The 21,603-nt window shown below is 28.6% G+C and overlaps 1 protein-coding gene across 3 annotated transcripts; it reads left to right on the top strand.

The window, feature by feature from the left end:
- The first annotated feature begins 910 nt into the window (after nucleotides 1-910).
- On the top strand, nucleotides 911-20,200 carry LOC113376612 (glucose-6-phosphate 1-epimerase). 3 transcript variants are annotated; one of them, XR_003367047.1, is made up of 9 exons: nucleotides 911-989; nucleotides 1,097-1,166; nucleotides 1,249-1,300; nucleotides 7,261-7,319; nucleotides 8,267-8,423; nucleotides 9,154-9,491; nucleotides 10,365-10,516; nucleotides 18,848-19,132; nucleotides 20,093-20,196. XR_003367047.1 is itself a non-coding variant. In XM_026616599.1 (8 exons), the coding sequence occupies exons 2-8, from the start codon at nucleotides 1,100-1,102 to the stop codon at nucleotides 10,946-10,948; spliced, it is 834 nt and encodes a 277-aa protein (XP_026472384.1). In that variant the 5' UTR covers nucleotides 911-989; nucleotides 1,097-1,099; the 3' UTR covers nucleotides 10,949-11,118. The 3 variants fall into 3 exon arrangements, 1 of the variants encoding a protein (XP_026472384.1); XM_026616599.1 differs by lacking the exons at nucleotides 18,848-19,132; nucleotides 20,093-20,196 and adding an exon at nucleotides 10,940-11,118; XR_003367048.1 differs by lacking the exon at nucleotides 911-989 and having other exon boundaries at nucleotides 1,108-1,166; nucleotides 8,272-8,423; nucleotides 20,093-20,200.
- Nucleotides 20,201-21,603: the final 1,403 nt, after the last annotated feature.

The following is a 21,603-nucleotide window of genomic DNA, read 5'->3' as shown; positions in this document are numbered from 1 at the left end:
CTTAACTGCTGCAGTGATTCCGGCCTTCTACGTGGATGAAATAAAAAACAATTCTTGTTACACTAGATAATATTGTCTGTAAAATGAACTACGATAAAAAAAATAAATAAAAAATTGACAAAATGGCGGCGTTTTTTTTTTTAAAAGTCGAATTTTACCCGAAATTTTGGTCGTTTTTTGACTGCCAAAATTCGATTTTTGATCCGATCAATAAATCGATAGTTCATTTAATGGAGAACTATATAAAGAACATGTAAAAAAATTGATAGTGATTGGATCATTCGTTTCTGAGTAATCATTGCAGCAAATTGGGAAATTGCTGTTTCGAGAAAAACGCGTTTAAAGATAAAATGATCGTTGTACTATATACTATATATATATATATATATATATATATATATACTTTTTAAATGGCTGTAACTTAAAAACTATTTGAGATATCGATTTGAAAGTTTAATATGTTATTTTTAAAGCTGTAATTTACCGAAATATGATTTTTTCGAAATTTCACAGTGGTTGTGCCATTTAAAAAATTAAGAAACCGTTCAATATAACGTGATTAATGGACGCCCCCTAAGGACTATCGTTTGTCAGTTTTGCGCGACGATAGTTCAAGCCGTTTCTTTGTAATTAGCAGAAAATTTGTCGTCCACGTTTTAACGTACAATTTTGAATCGCTTTTAAAAATTTAATTCTTACGGCAAAATCGGTCAAATAATTTCCGTTGTAAAACGGAACAGGATTTTCGAATCGGCCAAAAAATGTCAAGATAGTAAAGAATAGAAATTACTATTAGCACCTATCGGCATCCCGCGAAATCAGCGCAGCGCTTTGCCGAAGATCTGCACCGTTTGCTTCGGCTGCGTTCGGCCAGAGGGAAGTCGTGTTACCGAGAAATGACAGCTTGAACAATACAACCGCAATTTCTCAGTTCATGGCTCTGCGATTTGTATCAACGAAAGTTTTGTGCAGTGTGTTGTGTTGTTGAGGTGAACAGCTTTTCCTTCATTATTATGACTAAATTATAAATCTTAATGAATAAATGTTCAATTTTGGCTAAAATAAATAAAACTAACAATTATTAATATAATTATAGAAAATGGCAGGATCAAGTGTAGTTGTTTTAGATAGAGGAAATAATACAACCTGTACTATTAATTTACACGGTACGAAGCGATAATTTTACATTAATTCTATGAGTGAAAAATTATTAATCTGTTTTATTTAAGCGCTTTTATTATTTCTCAGGTGCCACTGTTGTATCATGGAGAGTCAATAACCAAGAACAACTTTTTGTAAGGTATGTTTTTTTTAGGTTAAAACGTCTGCCTGGCGAAAAACAATTATTTCCATAATTCATTTTGAAGACATACTTATGTTAAAGTCGCTTGAACAGTTTCTTTCTTAATTTTTATATATATTGTGTATAATAATGATTCAAACACACTATAATGCTGTATAAAAACAAACTGTTAGGCCATTTTGCGAAACCAGGGATGTATTGTGGTTTTGTTTTGAATTAATATTTTATTCAAAACTTAAGATAATCTATTGTTGCTTTTATTTATTATTACTTCATACAAAATATTCGATCATATTATAAAAAAATGATATAATCAAAAATTTAAATAATACGCTTATTTTGTTCGAAAAACTTTATTTTATATATATTTTTATTCAGTAACTTAGCAAACAAAGTAAGTGTATTATTTGATATAAATGTAAATGATATATAATGTAAATCATAAATAAAAAAAAAGTGTATTATTTGAATTTTAAAGTGTATCATTTGTTCATAATATGATCGAATATTTTTTATACATTTTTTTAACATTTATATTTATTAATAAATTGTTTCTAACATTGCCAAAAGTTTTCATTCGAAAATTACTTGATATGCAAATAAATATTTATAAATTCATTTATTAAACCTTTCAACTCGCGAATTCCGAGATTCATATGAAATTTGCCGCCGAATTGGCATCCGAGTCGAAAGGGTTAATTCGTTAATATTGAGTCATTGTATAAGCTTCATAATATAATTTATTGTCGAAATATATTTATTTATCTAATATATTATTAATCAATTTTGTTAAATATATTTTTAATATCTACACTGAATTTCTCTTATTATAAGGGGTTTTGAAGATACGGGGCAACAAGAGCCATCAACTATAATTATAAGCCGTTTCGAAGATACGGGGCAAAAAGTGCCAACAACGATAATTCAGTTTTTGAGAGAACTTAGCATCTGATTTTAATTTTTGAAAAACTATTTTACTTGCATTGATGAAATGAACAACTGGTAAAATTTTTGGGTATGCAGGTCTAGGGGTTTTGGAATTTCAATGATTATTAGACATATGCATATTAAATTATCAGATATTTTATAGAGATTTTAATAATGAACACAAATTTTGTTCACATTTTTATGGGTTCCATACCAATACTTATAATGTTTGACCGTTAGAGAGCAAAGCAGCGCTTACGCGCTTCGAAATTTCATCTCTGAAACGGCTATGCAGCTTCATTGCTTTGAAAAAAAAAATTCAAACTAGTCAATTTTAAATTTCAAAATATAAAAAAATCTAAGTTTTTAAAAATGTGTGAAGCTTTAAAAATTTTAAATTATGTTACGGGAAGCTTCAGCAATTGGCCTTAAAGCACGATGCCATGCACCACTAGATTATTATATATCATCTAGAATACATATCTTAATTTCCAATATAACATATCATATTCGTTTCATTCAATTACTACAAGTGTGCAATTTCAGTAATATTTGTTGGGGCTTACAGCCCTGTGATTGTGTATATCCCATCATCAGCAGTAGCCTTCCATCAGACATGTTTTTATCACGAACGATGGATGGTCCCCTGCGTTTCGCAGTTCTTACATATGCGTTTTACATAAGTTCGCCCCGGGTTCGTTCTACGGCCGTCCCTCTCGCTCGCCTGTTCAGTTTTTTGCTCCTGCCAGGTGTGCATAACATTTATTTCGAAATAGGAAAATCGATACTGTTTTAGTAGATTTTAAATTTTTATATGAAATCTTTGTTAAATACTATCAATGCTACTTTTGCTGATATACCATAATTAAAGAACTTAGGCAGGTTATTTTGATCTGTGCAAATTTAATACATTATTGTAAAATCATAAAGTCATAGAGACTTCCGTTACAATAAAACTAATTATTTCAAAAATGTATTTTTGTCAGTAAAACATTTTTTAAAGTTTTTTTTATTTTATTACATAATTTTAATTCAAGGGGCACAGCTAGTGTGAAATTTCGAAAAAATCGATTTTTGTTTTTTTTACATATTTCGGTAGATTACACTTTTAAAAATAATATTTAAAAATTTCAAATCGATATCTCAATTAGTCTTTGAGTTACAGCCATTGAAAAAGTATATATATATAGTATATGGTAGAACGATCATTTAATCTTTAAACGCGTTTTTCTCGAAACATTTTCCGAATTTGCTGCAGTGATTACTCAAAAACGAATGATCCGATCACCATCAAATTCATTCATTCTACATGTTCTTTATACAGTTCTCCATAAAAAGAACTATCGAATTCGAAATTAGTCGAAAAACGACCAAAATTTTGGGTAAAATTCGCCTTTTTTTTAAAACGCCGCCATTTTGTCAATTTTTGATTTATTTTTTTTATCGTAGTTCATTTTACAGACAATATTATCTAGTTTAACGAGAATTATTTTGTTTTTGATTTCATCCACGCAGAAGACCGGAATCACTGCAGCAGTTAAGGGCCTTTTTTTGTCGCGCCGTTGGAGATAACTTAAAAAATATTTAATTTGCTTCTTCAAAAATTTTACTATGTATTCTTAAAACATGTATAAATTTTGAAATGATTGATAAAGTACTTTTTTTAATATAAATTCCCAAAAATCACTTTTTTTTAGGCGGTTACACTAGTTGTGCCCCTTAATGACGATGTGTGTGTTTTAACACTTCATGGGCCCGCGTAACTTTCAGGTCACATTTCAAATTTTTCGATATTTTATCAAGTAAATGTGGCTTTTTTCGTGAAATGATGCGCAAAAAAAATCTACAACTATTATTCACAATTAAACTATAACCATTATCAATATTTATGACCTTTTTTGGGCTTTTCAACCTGAAATAACATTTTCATACACAGAACATTATAGGCCGCTGTGACTTCAAAGTCACATAATTTATTAATACCAAAAAAATGTATTTAAGCAGAATTTTTCGTTTTTTATTTGCATATATAGGCTTATAATTACTGATTATTTATTCCCGTAATTTTTTGGATGTAAAACTAATATTTGGCCCATATGATATGAATATATCATATTCTAGTATTGTTTAGAATTCGGCCCATAGAGGGTTAATAAATTACGTGTGTGACCATTCTGCCGAAATTTCGATGGTTATAAAACAATGCCAGTAATTTGAAAATATGTTAAAGTTTTATTCACGGTATTGGGGGGAAAGTTGTGAAAAAAGTTCTAAATGTGTAATCACAATATCTTCACATATAAGAGATAATTTGGAATATTGAATTTAAGAAAATGATAAATGAATGCTACTGACATCCTTTAGAAAAAGTATAAAACAATATCTATTTTTATAATATATATTCTGGAATCTGTATATATAATTACATTAACCCCCCAGTGGCGTATCAACTAGAGCTAATATAATAAAAAAAATAACTAAAAACAATATCTTCTTAAGAAAAACGTGTATCAATTTGCAAAAACTTATATGACCTTTATCATTTCTGAATTTTATCGAATAGGCAAATTTATGTAATTTTAAGGATTTCCTTTGTAAATCGTCTGGTTTCGTGAAATGAGTTAGTTGGCCGCGACTGCTTTAGACTTCATCTCTCTCGCTCGTGGGTTTCTCGAATTCTGTGTTGCTTCTCAGACAATTAATGAAAAACTATAGCAAATGATACGAAATACGATCAAACAGTGTTCAAATAGCGAGCGAGCTGCGGGAATGAAACCGTGTAATACCGCACCAAGGTTTTCGCAAAAAACGGCCTCTTGATTTGCTCCAACGCTGCTTGCCGGTTCGGCAATACTATCGGCAACGTGAATTTCGTTAACTCTTGTACGAGTCAATATTCTATTTGTTCACATTGTTTTCATTTGCTCACGACTGAATCGGTGATTTTATGTCAACTTTTATTAAGATTTAATGATTAAGCATTTCGTTAAAACGATTTATCAATTTTTGTACTTTTTATATTAAATACATTGATTTCTTTTTATATAATTAAACATGTTCATAAATTTGTCCAAGTGTGTTGAAAAGTATTTTGTTTACAATTTTGCTGATTTTTAAAATCGCGCGAAATTTGCTATATTGTAACAACAATAGACTTTCATGGTAACCCTTTCATATTGGGGAACGCAATGCTAAAATATACGAAGTAGCAGTCATTGCAACCCCAAGAAAAAGGTTTTAACCCTTTCTCGTCACAATATAATAGTTCTATTATATATATACCTTACAAATTTAATAATTACAGAAAACTATATGGCCAACCTTTATCCCAAATTTTATGCATAACTACGAATAGCTTTTGAACAATTTAAACATTGAACAATTTGACATGAGCTTTATTATAATATCATTATACTGACGGCTTGCAAAATAAATAAAAAAATAAACTAGTTGGTTTTGGTATTTTGTCTTGAGGCAAGTTACATGAACTTCCCGATATGTGTAAATAATCGACTTAATCAATAAAAAAATAAATTAATTTATGAGTGATTAAAAGTATTCCGAGTCGATTTATTACACATAATTCAAAACGAACGACCACGTTAATTCGGAGTATTTTCTAAAAGCAAATTTTCAAAAATCAACCATTTTTATAATTGAACCAGTTTCCATAGGGCTTCAATGGTTTAGTATGTTCACTAAGACCAAGTACTCTATCGTTATACCAAGTAAATCGTCTAATTATAATTCTAACAAACGTCAAAATACTACTCATTTTATCAAACTTTGATGAATCTTTAAAATTAAACTACCTGTCGTAAGGCCGTAATATTTCAGTAAGTTCTATAAGACCATGATATATATCGCCAAAAAAGGTTTCATAAAAATCGGCTTGATTTTTTTTTTCAACAGTTAATTACAAGAAAACGGCTCGGTAGATTTTTATCTAAAACTAATCAGTATCATTCTCAACTAATATCTTTCGAACAGTTTTTGATTTTTTTAAATCGATTCGGTAGTATGAGCTTAAATGTGGACGAAAAGTTAAGCACTTTTTTTCAAATCACAAAGAAACGGTTTGGCTGATCGTCCCGCAAATTTGATAAACGGTAGTCCTCATCGAGACACATCGAATGGCTTTTAGACTTTTGAAATCGACCCAGCCGTTTTTGAGAAAACGTCGATTTACGGCAAAAAATCTGTTCACATACACACACATGCTTTTTCCAAATTTGGTCTCATTCAATTCAGAATGGCTTGAAACGTCGAGAAAACATAAAATTAACGAATAGGATTTTTTGATAAAACCATAAACACCTCCTTCGGGAAGTTAATAAATAAAAATTACAATTCGTCATACTAGGACATTCAGTAAGTAACTGTTTTCACGAGAGGCGATTTTCACTTGAAGCTATATTTGAGATCTATAACTTCAAATGGAAATTTGACATCAAATCTGGTAGTGGTAACCTGCGCGAACTGATTACGGCATTGCTGGTCCGTAATTTAAACATAAATTTAAAAATAAAATATATCAGCTTTAATTGTTTTTAATTCTGAATTTTATGAATTCAATTCATATATGATGCTTTTCTAAGTTATTTATTATTTTAATGTATGTATTCATGTCTTTCAACGGGTCTCAATTCATGTCTTTCAACGGGACCAATCTATATGTAGTATTTTACTTTTTGCCAAAAGTATGATTGCAAAGCAGTAAAACTTTCTTAAAATTGGCAATTGAATTGAAAAACCCTGAATATAAAATTGTATTTATTTATTTTAAATCTCTAGCTCTTAAATTAACTTATTTAAAATAAATCTCGTTCTGCCTACTAAATTTGGAATCATAAAAGGCTATAAAATAACATCTTTTCTCGAATAATATGGTATTTATTTATATAACGCAATGTGATGGTAAAAGTATTTTTTATTTGAATATTAACTGCATTATTGTTTGTTATAAACATGTAAAACTTGGTTTTTTAATTATTTGTCTAATTTATAACCTGTACGAATATTTGTTACAGCAAACAGGCAGTCTTCGATGGAAAGAAAGCTATTCGTGGAGGAATACCATTCGTTTTCCGTATGTATATCTTTATTTTTTAACTTAATACATAACTTGTTTTGATGTTTTGGCGAATTTATATTTTTATCTTTATATTTGGACTATTTATCAATTAATTCAAGCTATCATTGTGCACTTTAACATACGTGACTATTATTTTATCTGAGCACCACATATGTTATCAGCAATGACTACATATTATCAGCATCTATCAAACATGCGATGTGTTATGTCATTAAAAACGATACTTTGTTTGTTGATTATTTAAACTGAGATAACTATATTTGAAATGGAAGAAATTAAAATTTAATATTAACTCGATATTGGCACAAAACCAGCATTAATGGAAAATTCGCAAAATTATAACCGCTTGTATGAAACTGTATGAAACGTTTCAATAATCTACTATTTGGCGCCAAAGCTTACTCATCAATACACGTTTAACTATTGGCATTGGATTTCCAACTTGTGTCCCGTTTTTTTTTTAGTAGTATTGTACTATGAAGAATTTAAATTAAATATTATTTCGTATTTTTGCAAAGATTCTTATTTGCAAAAACTATATACTAAAAACTAAAATTATATTATAAACTTTACAACGAAATAACATACTAAAAACGTCATTACCCTTTTATCACTAACTAAATTTAATTTTGAAGAAAATTATGCAATATTTTATATAACTTTAAAAAAAAAGAAAAGGATCCATAATTCAGAAAAATTAACTTAATTTCTATTACCACGCGCTTTCCTGGATGATTTGAATAAAAAAGAGTCTCCTTTTTGATATCACAATTATGAAAAATATAATTTTTATTAATATTTTTAGCAGACTTTATGTGCGTTATGCAGCCGATCTTAACATTTTCTTTATATAATCATAAAGTACAAACTTTATTTCGAACAGAACTAACGCGAATTTCTAATTGAAAGTTAACTCATGTACCCCTCTCACATTTTTGCAGCACAGTTTGGTCCTTGGACATTTGGCCCTCATCATGGATTTGCCCGAATTATGCGCTGGTGTTTGGAAAGGGCACCCGAGCGACTGCCCAGTGGCGATGTAGAGGCAGTCTTCTCTATAATGGACGATGATTTCACACGATCTATGTGGAACTACCCGTGGGTTGCCTCTATTATTTTCTAATTAAATCATAGGTATCATGACGTCCACTAAAGCATACTATTAAAAAATGATACATTTGTAAATGTAAATGTAAATGGACATAATAAGGATTGCGTAGCAATAAAATTACCAAATTGTTATTTGTGATTTGTGTTGTACTAGTGCTTTCGCTATGAAAACATAGTCTTATATTAGGGTTAAAAATTATCCATCTTATATTAGGGTTAAAACATTATCAATTATGTGACAAAATCCTTTGAACCATGAAATTGCGATTAGTGCTGAGAGATATGAGATTTCAGGGGTCTCAGGTTCGATGCTCGTCTCGGGCAGCTTGATGTCAAGTAGTAGTGATATCGGTTTTTACTTGGAAACATAGATAGCATTATATTACCAAGTGAAAACAGCCTTTGCCCAATAATAAAAAATCATCTCTATTGCATAAATTGTTATGATAAGATTCATCACATAGAGATATGACTGTTTGGGTTGCTTTCGTAGTTTGTTAGGTTAACAACTAAACATCACATTAGTTTACAAATATTTCATAATTATAGATATTTTGGTACTTTGTCACTATATACATCTCATATAAGTATATTTATTGTTATCATGAGTACGGTAGAATATATATTTAGCTTCTGTTTATTATATTTTTTATAGATATGATTATTCATAATTTAGTAAAATAATATGATTAACTCTAAATTGTACGTTTTGTTACAGATTTCGTTTAACTTATCGTTTAATTTTGCGTGAAAAAGAATTACATTTTCACATAGGCGTTTACAACCCATCCAAGGAGTTGACATTCTCCTTTAATCTCTTGTTGCACACATATTTGAAAGTTCCTGATGTGCGCCGATGTCAGATAACGGGACTGCGTGGCTGCACATATCTGGACAAAACTTGCGATGGACTGCTTTATCAGGAAACTAGAGATGTGGTCACAGTGTCGGAATGGACGGACAGGGTATATCAGCAAACTCCTCAAGAACATATTGTTACGAATGTAGTTTCTGGTAGAAAGATGAGATTGCAAAAGTATAACCTGCCTGATACTGGTGCGTAGAAAAATTTCATACATTTCAAGAATTATTTCATTTCTAACAGTATGGGCACATATTTATCTTAAAATTAAGTTTATAGATAAGGTTTCATTACAGATGATCAGTTACTTATATTCAGGATGCAATCAATGAAACTGCAATATTTTGTCCGATATTCTTATCTATTCATTTTTATAATGGTATTTGATAACTGTACATATCACGTAATTTGTAATTTGCGTTGTAATTAAGTTGACAAATGTCTATAATATTCTATAGCATTGAATGTAATTATTATTTATTTGATTTTGACTTGCTTGTTAGTAGGCAATACATGTTGATAAAAAAAACTAACTATTAGAACTTATCATTTATTATGTTTGAAACAAAAATTTATATTATGTAGTCTTTAATTTACAAATTCTATTCAGAAGCAATTAAGTGCTGTCGACGATAATATTGTCACAAAATCGCGTTTTAGCTCAAATAATATGTTATTATTAATGGTTATATTTTATTATAATAACATATGTTATTATAATAACATATAATGATATGTTATTAGTAATGGTTATATAAATGTTATTTAAACAAAACTTATTTCATTTTCTTTACATAAATAAGCAATTTTAAGTTGTAATTGCAAGACTAATTCCACAATTCAGCTTACCAAACTGGTTCAAGCTTTTGGAATATTTTTTAAAATCATAACTAAGAAGATATTCAACATTTACATTTGTCTAATTTAGTCGTCTGTTGCTAGTGTTTAGAAGTGTATTTGAATATGAATATTGACATATATATAGTTAGTTATTTAAATATATTTAAATACTTAATTTTAAGTATGAATTTTAGTGAGTTTTAATTTTTTTTTTACAATTTGTATAGTTGTTTGGAATCCATGGATAGAGAAAGCACGGGAAATGTCCGATTTTGGTGATGAGGAATACCCTAACATGCTATGTGTTGAATCCGGTCATGTATCCAGTCCAGTTTTGTTACTTCCTGGAACAGCATTTGAAGCAAGCCAAATATTACAAGTAAGAAAATTAATTAGTAATCACATGCATTTCTTCCTTCTGTAGCGATCTATATTATTGTTTTTATGCAATAATAATACAAATATGGTGACATTTTTTCAATTAATACTAAGGATGAATCATGGATCAATATTGAAAAGTTGAAGGCTTCATGCGATTGTTTTTTTTATTAATATATCTGCATATATATATATATATATATATATATATATAATGTTTTAATTAATTTTTCTACTATTTATCAGTTGCTATTGAGAGAAGATGAAGAAGACGATTTAATGCTAATAGATCCAATATATTATCACCGTCCATAGTCCTAGATCCTGTCAAATTCCTTAAGAATTCCAGTAATTTGTTATTCCATATGAAAATATTGTATTTATTTACTCAAATTTAGTTCATCAATAATTGTTATATTCTCAGGTTATGTAATGGAACAATAATCTTATTGACCTATTATCGACAATGATTTTTTAAACTGCAGCAATGTTTATACATTCCCTTGTGAAAACGGACCTGTGAACAATTGTGTTTTATTAATGAACACAGTTACCAAAATATGATAGAAAATAAGGTATGAGAGAAATATGTTAAAACAAGTCTGATGGGTGAGATGATTTTATGTCATACCATTATATTAGACATTAAAAAAGGTTTTGTTGAATTTGGCATTAATTGACTTTAGATTATATTTTAAGTAGTACAAATGACTGTATTACAGCAATAATTATTTTATAGATAAAACTTTTAAATTGTTATTTATATTAAATTATTAGATATACTTGAGTATTTGTAATTATTATATAAATAAATTTCTATGAATATGAACAATTCTGTAATAATATATTGAAAATTATTATAACTCTTTACCCATTAATGCAATATTACTTTACATTGCTGATGAAGTTTATTAAATTCCGTAACCTTCATGTTATACTGACTTATATAAATGACAAAGTGACAGCATTTGGCACTGCTTTAAAAAATTATTTGGTTTTGACTATTTTTATGAGACGTTTGTAGATATATGATGTATATTTCAAGCTCAGCATTTTTAACCCATTTTTAACGTACACTGTGCAATACATAGCATGGAAAATCATGAATTGCTGATGCAACATTTTTTTTTAATTCTATTTTCAATAGCAATCAGAATACTTGACAATCCTATGAGCTATTTGGCTTATGTCATTCACTCGCACACATACACACACACACACACTTTGAAACACACATATAAATTTATCTGATAAATATTAAATTGATATTTAGAGAATCACTTCAATAAGTGATTCTACTATTCTGTTCACATAAAGTTATAATAGTTCTAAGGGTCCTCCATATTATCTTTATGCAACTGTGAATTATTTCAGTTATACATATAAATATTGTTTTTTGGGTGGCGAAAGATACATGATAAATAAATTTGAAGCTTCTATTTTGAAAGACAAACATAATCAATTTAGAGGTAAATTTAATTAATGAAGCGTTCTGAGGCTCAAATTGAGTCCGGTTTAGCATGGTGTCAGATTGTTTATATTCAAAATACTTATGACCTATATTTGAAAAAAAAATATAATAATATAAAATATAAAATAAAAATAAATATATAAATAAAAACATTAAAATAAAGTATAAAAAGACACAAACTGTTTGTATATCATCATAATCAAGATATAGTCAGTTATTATAGTAAGTTCACCACGGAGTTCGAGATACCCAGCTGTAACTGGGTACTCTGTACATATTTGTATTTTACACCCTAAAAGTTGTCTCAAAACCTACATATGCATACACCCTACCATATGTAGGTTTTGAGACAACTTTTAGGGTGCAAAATACAAGTATTTACACACTTACAGCTGGGTATCTCGAATTTCGAGATTTTTACCTAATTTAAGCTTAAATGACTGGTCTAATATGACAAATCAAACTATCATATTGAAGATATGACAAATCAAACTATTAACATATAGTTTCTAAAACACATATTTATCAAAATGGAGTATGGATTAGTATTTTACACACGAATTTCCTTTCGGCGTTCTGTTTAATAAACAAATGTGAGAAACACAATGACGTTCTTGTATCTGGTTCGATTTAATTCGAATTATGCGAGTAACTCTAATGATTCGGTTCAATTCGAGTCGTGCAAGTAACTCCAACGAGTCGATTGAATTCGAGTGGTTTGCATGATTGAATTTATTTATATAGTATTATATTTTATGTTTATTAAAATTAGTTTTCTTATATTAAAATTTGTATTTATACATACAATTATACATACAGTATCATAGTAAATATTTCTTGGCTTGATACCAGTTGATTTGATTCAGGTCGTCAGGGGCTTGATTCGAATTATTCGAATTACTTGCTTTGAGTTGGCACAATAATGAATAATGCGTGCGTGTTTGTATTACCTTATATAATATTAGAAAAGTTTAATTTAGCATTGGTACCATATTTATGGTATACCCCTAATACTTGCTAATATATTTTATATCAAACAAATTTAATTCAAATGCTACTTCTTACTAAATGTTTACATTTTTTTACGGATTCATACGAATTATGTTTAGGCTTATATACTGTATTGTGCGTTTTTTGTGAAGCAGCACATATTTTTTTCTTTTATTATCACTTTCCCGTAGGGTAAGTTATAGTAATCGCAAAAAAATCGAAAATGAAAATTTTTATATATCTTTACGTTTCAAATTTTCGTCGACGATTTCGGGAATACCGATCAATCGATTTGAATAATTCAAAAAACATTCGATTTGTATTAACAAGGAAACGTTCTGATTAGTTTTTGGCGAAGGCAGGTCTAGCCTTCCGAAGATACGGGACAAATAGCGCCAAAAACAGTAACACAGTTTTTAAAAGAACGGAGTGTCCGATTTTAAACATTCAAAAAACATTTTACTTGTATTGACAAGATGAAGAACTGATTAAATGTTTGGTAAGGCAGGTTCAGCGGTTATGGACTCTCAATAAGTTAAAAAAAATGTCATTTGGCGGTTAAAACTGTTTATTGGACATATGTATATCAAATTATCAGATATTTTATAGAGATTTAATAATGTGTACATATTTTGTGTAAATTTTGTTGGGTTCCGTACCAAGATTTTTAATTACGGTACGGGAAGTTGCAGCAATTTGCCTTAAGGCACGATGCCATACACCCCACTAGTTTTAGGAAGTAGTGCAATGAGCGCGGCCTAGCCACTGTATTTTAATTGCATTTCCTTAGAATTAACTTGGCCTTCAAATAGCGATGTTTTATTACAGCCATTGTCGAATACTGTTATTGATTAACATTGCAATTTAATAAAAATATTTATTGATAAGAACAATTATGGCCTCTCAATGAGAAACAAAACATTCCAATTAGCTAACAAAATGTCGTATTGCTTTGATTATTAAATAGCTGCGCGTGTAAACAAGTGAATAACTAATACTTTCATTATGTGAACATATATTTTTATTTCAATATGCATAATAGTATTATGAAATATTAATCTGAATATTTAATTTTTAATTTAATATTTAATAATAGCTTTTATACGTACGACATATTTTGCGAACAGGAAGTAGTTTAGCAGAAAATGTGGAGTTTTTTTTGGTATTTTCTAATTGCGAACCTAATTTTATTCGAAGGGGTCATTTGTTCTAGAAAAGATATTGGCGGACAAGATTTTGTACAGAATTTTGATGCTAAGGGTATGTATTTATATATAATCGTTATATTATGAAATATTATTTTTATTCGAATTAAATCTGTTCATATGTCACCTGACTGTCAAATTATTTATTATTTTTAGAGGTATGAAATATATTGAAGAAGCAAATTAGGTTTAGTTTTCGCGGAACTAAATATTATTAGTGTCGAACAAATAATACGTGTGCGGTCGAAATTTTGATTTTATTTGTCGACAAATAAAGTGATGTGCCTAGTTCCATAATTTGTCATTCCTACAGATATAGAAAAACGTTATTTACATAAAGCTTTTATTTTACTAAATGAGAGATTTTTTCATTTTTACAATGTTATAAACTGTTCTTTTTATAAAATATGGGTTTCCGAGCCACTCCAAGATGCTTCTCAAATTTATTATTTCCGTGAGAATATCAATCGATTTTTATTTTTAGATCTTAAAAGCCATGTTAAAAAGATACAAAAGTTTCGAAATAATGATAAAACTCTTTATATAAAATTATAAAAAAATAACACCAAATATTTTTCGAACAATGATAATAATTGTATAATTGCAGTTTTCGAAATTAAAAAAAAGAATATTTACAAAAATGTATATTGCTTGTGTAGCGTGGAGTATAGCGTTCAATGATAATTAATGTTATTTAATATATGATTTCTAACAGTAATTATTACTAATGATTAATCGGTTGTATACCCAAAACTTGTATACCGAATACAATACTTCATTTTAAATTGAAACATTTTTTTTTATATTTTTATATAAAGTTTATGAAACTGTGTCTCAACTGTTTTATATTGTTAATGTTTACATCATTAATTACGAATACATATAAAAAATTTTATCGCTTTTTTATAACATTATTTAGTTAGTTATCGAGAACTTTCAGCAATTTTCCCGAGGTTGTGCAATATGTCACTTAGCTTCTCGAGGGATTAGTGTTTTCGCAGGAAAATTCGATTTGATAATTTTATGTTTTCTTTAAAGTAATTATAAGTATGAGTTTGTGAGTCTAAATTAGACCTTTCGTCGTCGTTTTGTTAAGAACAGCTGCATTGATTTTATAAAGAAACTATTTGATGAAACTCGAAAAGGACTTGATTAGTTCTTATTATTTAAGCGCAACATATTTCGTCCACCTTTTTGCAAAAATACCTTGAACGATTTTGAAAATTTAAGAATCGTTAAAAAGATCAGTTGGTAATCGTGCTGATTAATGTTTGGTAAAGACCGGCCGGGCCGTTTTTTCGTAGTTAACTGAAAGTTTTTTTTTAAATTTTCACAATTTTAATGTATTTTGCATAGGCATCATTGTCTCAACGAACCTCCTGAATTATTATAGTCCTACGGAAAGTGGTATAATTATAAAGTTTTATCAAAGTTTAGAATAATGAGTCGTGTCTTCATTTCAAAATTTTATCATTATGGTTTTAAAAATTGCGATATTTAATTTTATCAAAATGCATCTGCAATGCATTTTTTATTTTCAAATGCTATTTAAATTTATTAAGGTAAGCTGCAAGAACTTTTCTATATGCGACAATAATTGACTTCATATCGGGAAGCTCTTGCAACTTTTCTTAGTAATTATAAACATTCCTTGGAAATGAAAAATGCATTGCAAATGGATTTTGAAAGAATTAAATATCGTCAAAAATAAAACCGTTGAATCATGTTTTCAAAGATTTATTTTGATCTTCTGTCATGTGTTAAGCAAATGTTGAATAAATATATAAACTTAATAGTAATTAAATATATTAAAGAAAACTGCATATTTTGGAATGCACTTTGACACCAAAATTGCCGAACAAACTCCCAAATAGATCGGTTAAATTATTTCGAGCTTAAACTCAATCAGTTATACCGATTATGTGAATAAGATGCAAATTTGGTAAAAAATATAATTAAATTGTCTATTGAAAAAAGGTAATTATATTTCGAATAGTCTAATAGCTATTAATAATTTTGCTCCATTACACTTCCATGTGTTGAATGTGTGCTTTACCATTACACTTCCATGCTTTAATGACTTACATCTGCGTCTTCTGCTTAAATATAATAGTATAAACAACATTAATGTTTCATTATTGTTAGAAAGTTTATATAAATTATAAAAAGCTAGAGTATTATCTAATTACTTATATAATGAAGCTTTTATTTAATTATTAGATGTAAATGAAGAGATAATGCTAGCTGACTCTGAAGATGGTCAAAATAACCACTTAGAGAAAAATGAATTAAACGTTGCTTATCTTTACATGCTACCACCGATAAGGGAAAAACGAGCTAATCATATTCCACCAATGTACAGAGCTGCAAATATTAAACGAAAAGCCCATCCGAGTACCACAATTTCACCTATAAAATTGGAGCATGAGTTGGCTAATAAAATGCAGGAGTCTAAGAAAAAGCTGCACCTTTACGGATGGCCAACCGTTTAATAGTAATGCCTTAGTGTGTATATGTACAAAATTATCAAATGTATTAATTAAATTGATGGGTAATAAATGAATAATTTGTTATTTTCTTATAGTTGTAAATTTTATAATTAGTTTGTACGAAGATGATGAAATAATTCAAATTTCATGATGGTATCTATTTGACTTAATAGGGTGGTATAAATTCCTGTACAGATTAGATCATATCTAGTCTAGATAAATTTCGACATTCATCGGAATGACATTATATCATTTGGTCTAATTCGGAATAATACATTTTATTATACATAGTACAGAATAGACACGTCTTATATCATTAGAGCATGGTCCATTACTCTAAACTTCAATGAATTTGTAATTATTATCACATTATAATATTTTAGTGTTTGTTTAGACCATAAACTACATCATCATGCGAAGTTTCATGAACATTGTCACAAAACATCAACAAATAAATGACCAGCCCAAACTTTACCTAAACTAATTAGTACGATTCCCAACTATCTTCGAAACAGCTTTTGAATTTACAAAATCGGTTCTGATTTTTAGCGGAAACGTTGACAAAAAATTTAGTTCTTATTACTCATTCGAAAGTAACGACTCGTATGATCGTCGCACAAATCAACGCGAATCCTTATCGAGTTTCATCAAATGGTTTTTAAATTCTAACGGCGATTTCCATTAGGACAAGAGGCAAGAGAAAAGCAGAGGTTTTAGTCAGTATTATTAACTTCCCGTAGGGTAGTTATAGTAGTGGGCCGAAAATCGAAAATGAAAATTTTTGCATTTCTCGACGTTTGGACGTTTCTGAACATTTTAGCATACTTCAGAAAAAATTGATGTGTGTGTGTTTTTTGTATGCCCACGTATATATTTTTCGGCCACGTTTTCGGGCGCACGGATCAACCGATTTGAATGGTTCAAAAAACATTCGATTACTATTGATAGTTGAAGTTTCGCAAAGGCAGGCCTAGCCGTTACGGAGATATAGAGTAAAGAGTGCAGAAAATAGAAATCGAGTTTTTGAGAAAACGGAGTATCCGATTTGAATGATCTAAATAACATTCAATTTGTAATGATTGGGAGAAGAGGTGATTAGTTTTTGGCAAAGGCAGGTTTAGCCATTTCAAAGATGCAGAGCGAAATGTGCAAAAATGTGCAAAAATGGCAGTTTTAGAGATTTGAATGATTCAAAGAACTTTCTGCTTGTTTCAACAAAATAAATGCTTTTGGAGAAAAAATGTTTTTGTTTTACGGAAAGTTCTAGCAATTTGCCTTAAGGCACGATGCCATACACCAATAGTTATTATTAAGTTCAGCATAGCCAGGCGAATACTTTATATAAAAAACACGCTTCAGAAAATCTTGAAACGGTAAAAAATATGAAATTAGCAAATCGATTTTTTTTGCCGAAAATCAAACTTGTTCTTCATGAAATTAACATTTTTCGGTCGAATTAAATTTGAAGATATGGGTATCAAAGTACTCGGAATTATTTTCCGTTTAAACAAGATTTAATAATTGTTTTGTCAACTTCAGATATATTTTTATTCAATACACTTACCTAGTGTTGTTTTTGTATAAAATTTATGTTTTATTATTACTGTATGCCGTATGAATGCATACAGTAGACGGTAAAAAGGCTTTAGTGGCTGAGAGTGGTAAAACGACCGAAAAGAGTCAAAGAAAATAATATGAAGACAACTGTGAGAAAAGTTTTAACATTTACTTAAAATACATCTAAAATTATCTGCAAGTGTTTATATACATATATGTACATGTTAGATGTATCTTTCAACTTCGATGAAACTTTCAACTTCGATTATTAATTAACGCACACACAGATAAACAATAACAATTCGTCGGGATAGCCTGGAAACAATGGACATTAGTAGACTTTTGAAATGAATACTTCAATTATATATATATATATATATATATATATATATATAACAACAACGGTAATATAACACTGTAATAAAATAACAATAACAATTACCAGCTACAACCAAATCATTTATTTTGATGCTTCTACTTTGGCGTTTACAACATAACAGAATTATTATCTTTATGTACTAATGTTTATATATATATATATATATATATATATATATATATATATATATGCAAATTTATATTATATTTTGAATCATATCTTATTATTTTTGCATATATAGATCAACCGAAAGCGACGTTCTTGTATGATATTCAAGATGACTTCTCAATGGCATCAATACCAAATAAATCAAGAAATGCTGACATTTCACAAAGTAGGAATAAAAGATCTGTGAGAAAACGTACTGTACCAGCAATGTATATGAAAATTTCGAGGCAAAACAAAATGCATAGAACCAATATTATTTTGTCCCGAGAGACAGAGAAATCATTTCGAAACAAACCATTTTACTTGAAACGACATATGTTCCATTAACACCCTTTTTGTGCATACGATATCAGTAATGGTAAGTATAGCTTAAGATTGATTAAAATGGTTATATTCTGATTTTTTTACACACGGTAGAGCAGGGCTTAAAGGTCCACCTCCCATATTTAAAAAACCAGTAGAGTTGAGAATTTTTTAACAGCAGTATTTGAAAATGGAGGGAAAAAGATGTAACCAGCCGTAACCGTAATTCTTACGACGTTGCAATCGGGGAAAAAACGACAACGATTAAAAATTCAAAACAAAAGTATTTTGTTATTATTTGTTGTTTTTTGTCTTATTTTAGTGAGCTCTGTTGCTTAGTTTACGAGACCTTAATATAAATTTTTAAATGTTTTATTTAATTGTTTTATAAGATGAATTATTAATTTTTAGTTACATTCAAGTTTTTTTATAACCTTTATGAAAGCTTACACCAGGGTGGGGTAAACAAGATTTAGTGAATCTTTACCCTGGCAAAGGAGTAAAAATAAAACATTGCAAATAAAAAAGTAAATTAACTGTGATTTCGTAAAATTATTCAAGGGTCGTAGGCTAGTTTAACTATTGTATTAACTATATATTTGCCCACGACCCTTGAATAATTTCACAAAGTCCCATCGCAATAAACTTTTATTCTAGTGAGCATTTTCATGAAAGATTCAACATAAGTTCACCAGTAACATTCGCGCTAATGGGTAAAATTTTCTTCATCTTTTTTTGTTTTTGCATATTTTGATTTCAAAGTAGTCTTTGTTTCATCGTCATTCTTAAAATTTTAAATTAAACTATATTAAATATAATAATTTAATAAACAATATTAAACATCTCTTTTTATAAATAATTATTATAATATTTTAAAACAATAAAGTATTGTTAGTAATGGAGGCATATGGAAAGGCCTCTGCCGATGCTCTTGACTTTTTTATACAATAATATTATTTTATTTAATAATTGGAGAGCAAGTAACTAATTCCGTGATATATTTTTGCTTTTTCAGAAAAGAAACGATTGCTAATAAAAAGATAAAATATGGGTTTGACAATAATAGAGAAAGAACAGAACTGGAATGGCAGCCTCATAGATCTTCTACAATTACACCAATTAAGTAAATATATGGGTGGTATAAAAACTAATATATTATTGTTCAGTGCGATAATTTTTTATCATTGAAAGGGAACTCTCTGAATTTTGCATGCTATTATATATTATATAATATTGTCATTATGTTAAAAATAATGTGGTTAGGTGCCTTTGGGACTTTTTTCGCAGCAAAACAGGTTTTCTCTCAAAAACAGAGAAAAAATAGACAAAATTGTGGTATAATTTGACTATTACAGAGTGTTAAAAAAACTATATGAAAAAAAACTTTAAAATTTCGGTTTCCCTCTCTTCCTCCCTCCTCGTTGGTGATATGTGGTGATATTTAAAAATAACCCCGGCCTCCTCCACCAAGCAGTACAATTTTTTTATTTTACATTTATTATTTAAAAATTAGATAACAAATAAATTCTCTTGATATTTTTTAAACCTCCCCTCTCCACGTAATATTTTGTGATTTTTTGGCAAACATCTTCCCCCACTTTAAGCCCAAATTAATTTTTAACTCGACGTAAAGAATTTAGAATTATTGAGTTTAGTACACATGAAAAAATAATCTACAGTACTTTTATTTTTGATAGTACTTACTGTATTGGATCATCAAACTATTATAGCTTAAAATGTAAATTTAAGCTTTAAAAAATAAATATATAAAATATTCGATTTTTTTTATTTTATATTGCAGATCAAGTATTACCACATTCATACATAATCATTCAACGCAAGTACAGGTCTTACGCTCTTTCAAATATTTTTTTTATTCTCCATAAACAACTATTCATTAATGTGGTCACAAAACAAATAATAAATTGATTATGATTTATGCAATTTCATTACCTTTTTAAATAAACGAAACATAAGTGTGCGACCTGTGACATTTGGTTTACACTCGACATTGAATAATTCTGTCTACTTTTTAATTTGTTCATTTTTATAGCGGCTTTATGACAAAGTAAAAACACATGTTTGTTATTATTTCAGTAGACACTTCAACAATGAGCGCAAACTCTCTAGAAATGGTTAATGAATTATAAATTTTTATTATTTTTTCATCACTAACCCTTCGGATATTATTGCTATAACTTTAATTTTTTTGATATAATATTCTTATCGTTAAAATGCAAATAAAAATTAGTTATTTGATATTCAGTTAAGCCACATGTTCTTGTATAAAAAAATAAATATTTATATTTTAACTTTTTTCAAATATAAATTTTTACAATAATATTCAAATTATTTCTATTATGGAAAATATATTGAAATATTTGATATTTTAAAATAACAAAAATATGATATGAAATATGATAATTACAAATATATGATGAAATTGTATAGATCACCTAACTATAATCATTTTAACAGTTTTTTAACTGTATATATATATATATATATATATATATTATATTTAAT

This window comes from Ctenocephalides felis, unplaced genomic scaffold (genome assembly GCF_003426905.1).
Source record: "Ctenocephalides felis isolate EL2017-DRISC unplaced genomic scaffold, ASM342690v1 CF-g0.4_SCAFFOLD_01886, whole genome shotgun sequence".
Lineage (NCBI taxonomy): Eukaryota > Metazoa > Arthropoda > Insecta > Siphonaptera > Pulicidae > Ctenocephalides > Ctenocephalides felis.
This window is presented reverse-complemented; position numbering and strand designations above follow the sequence as displayed.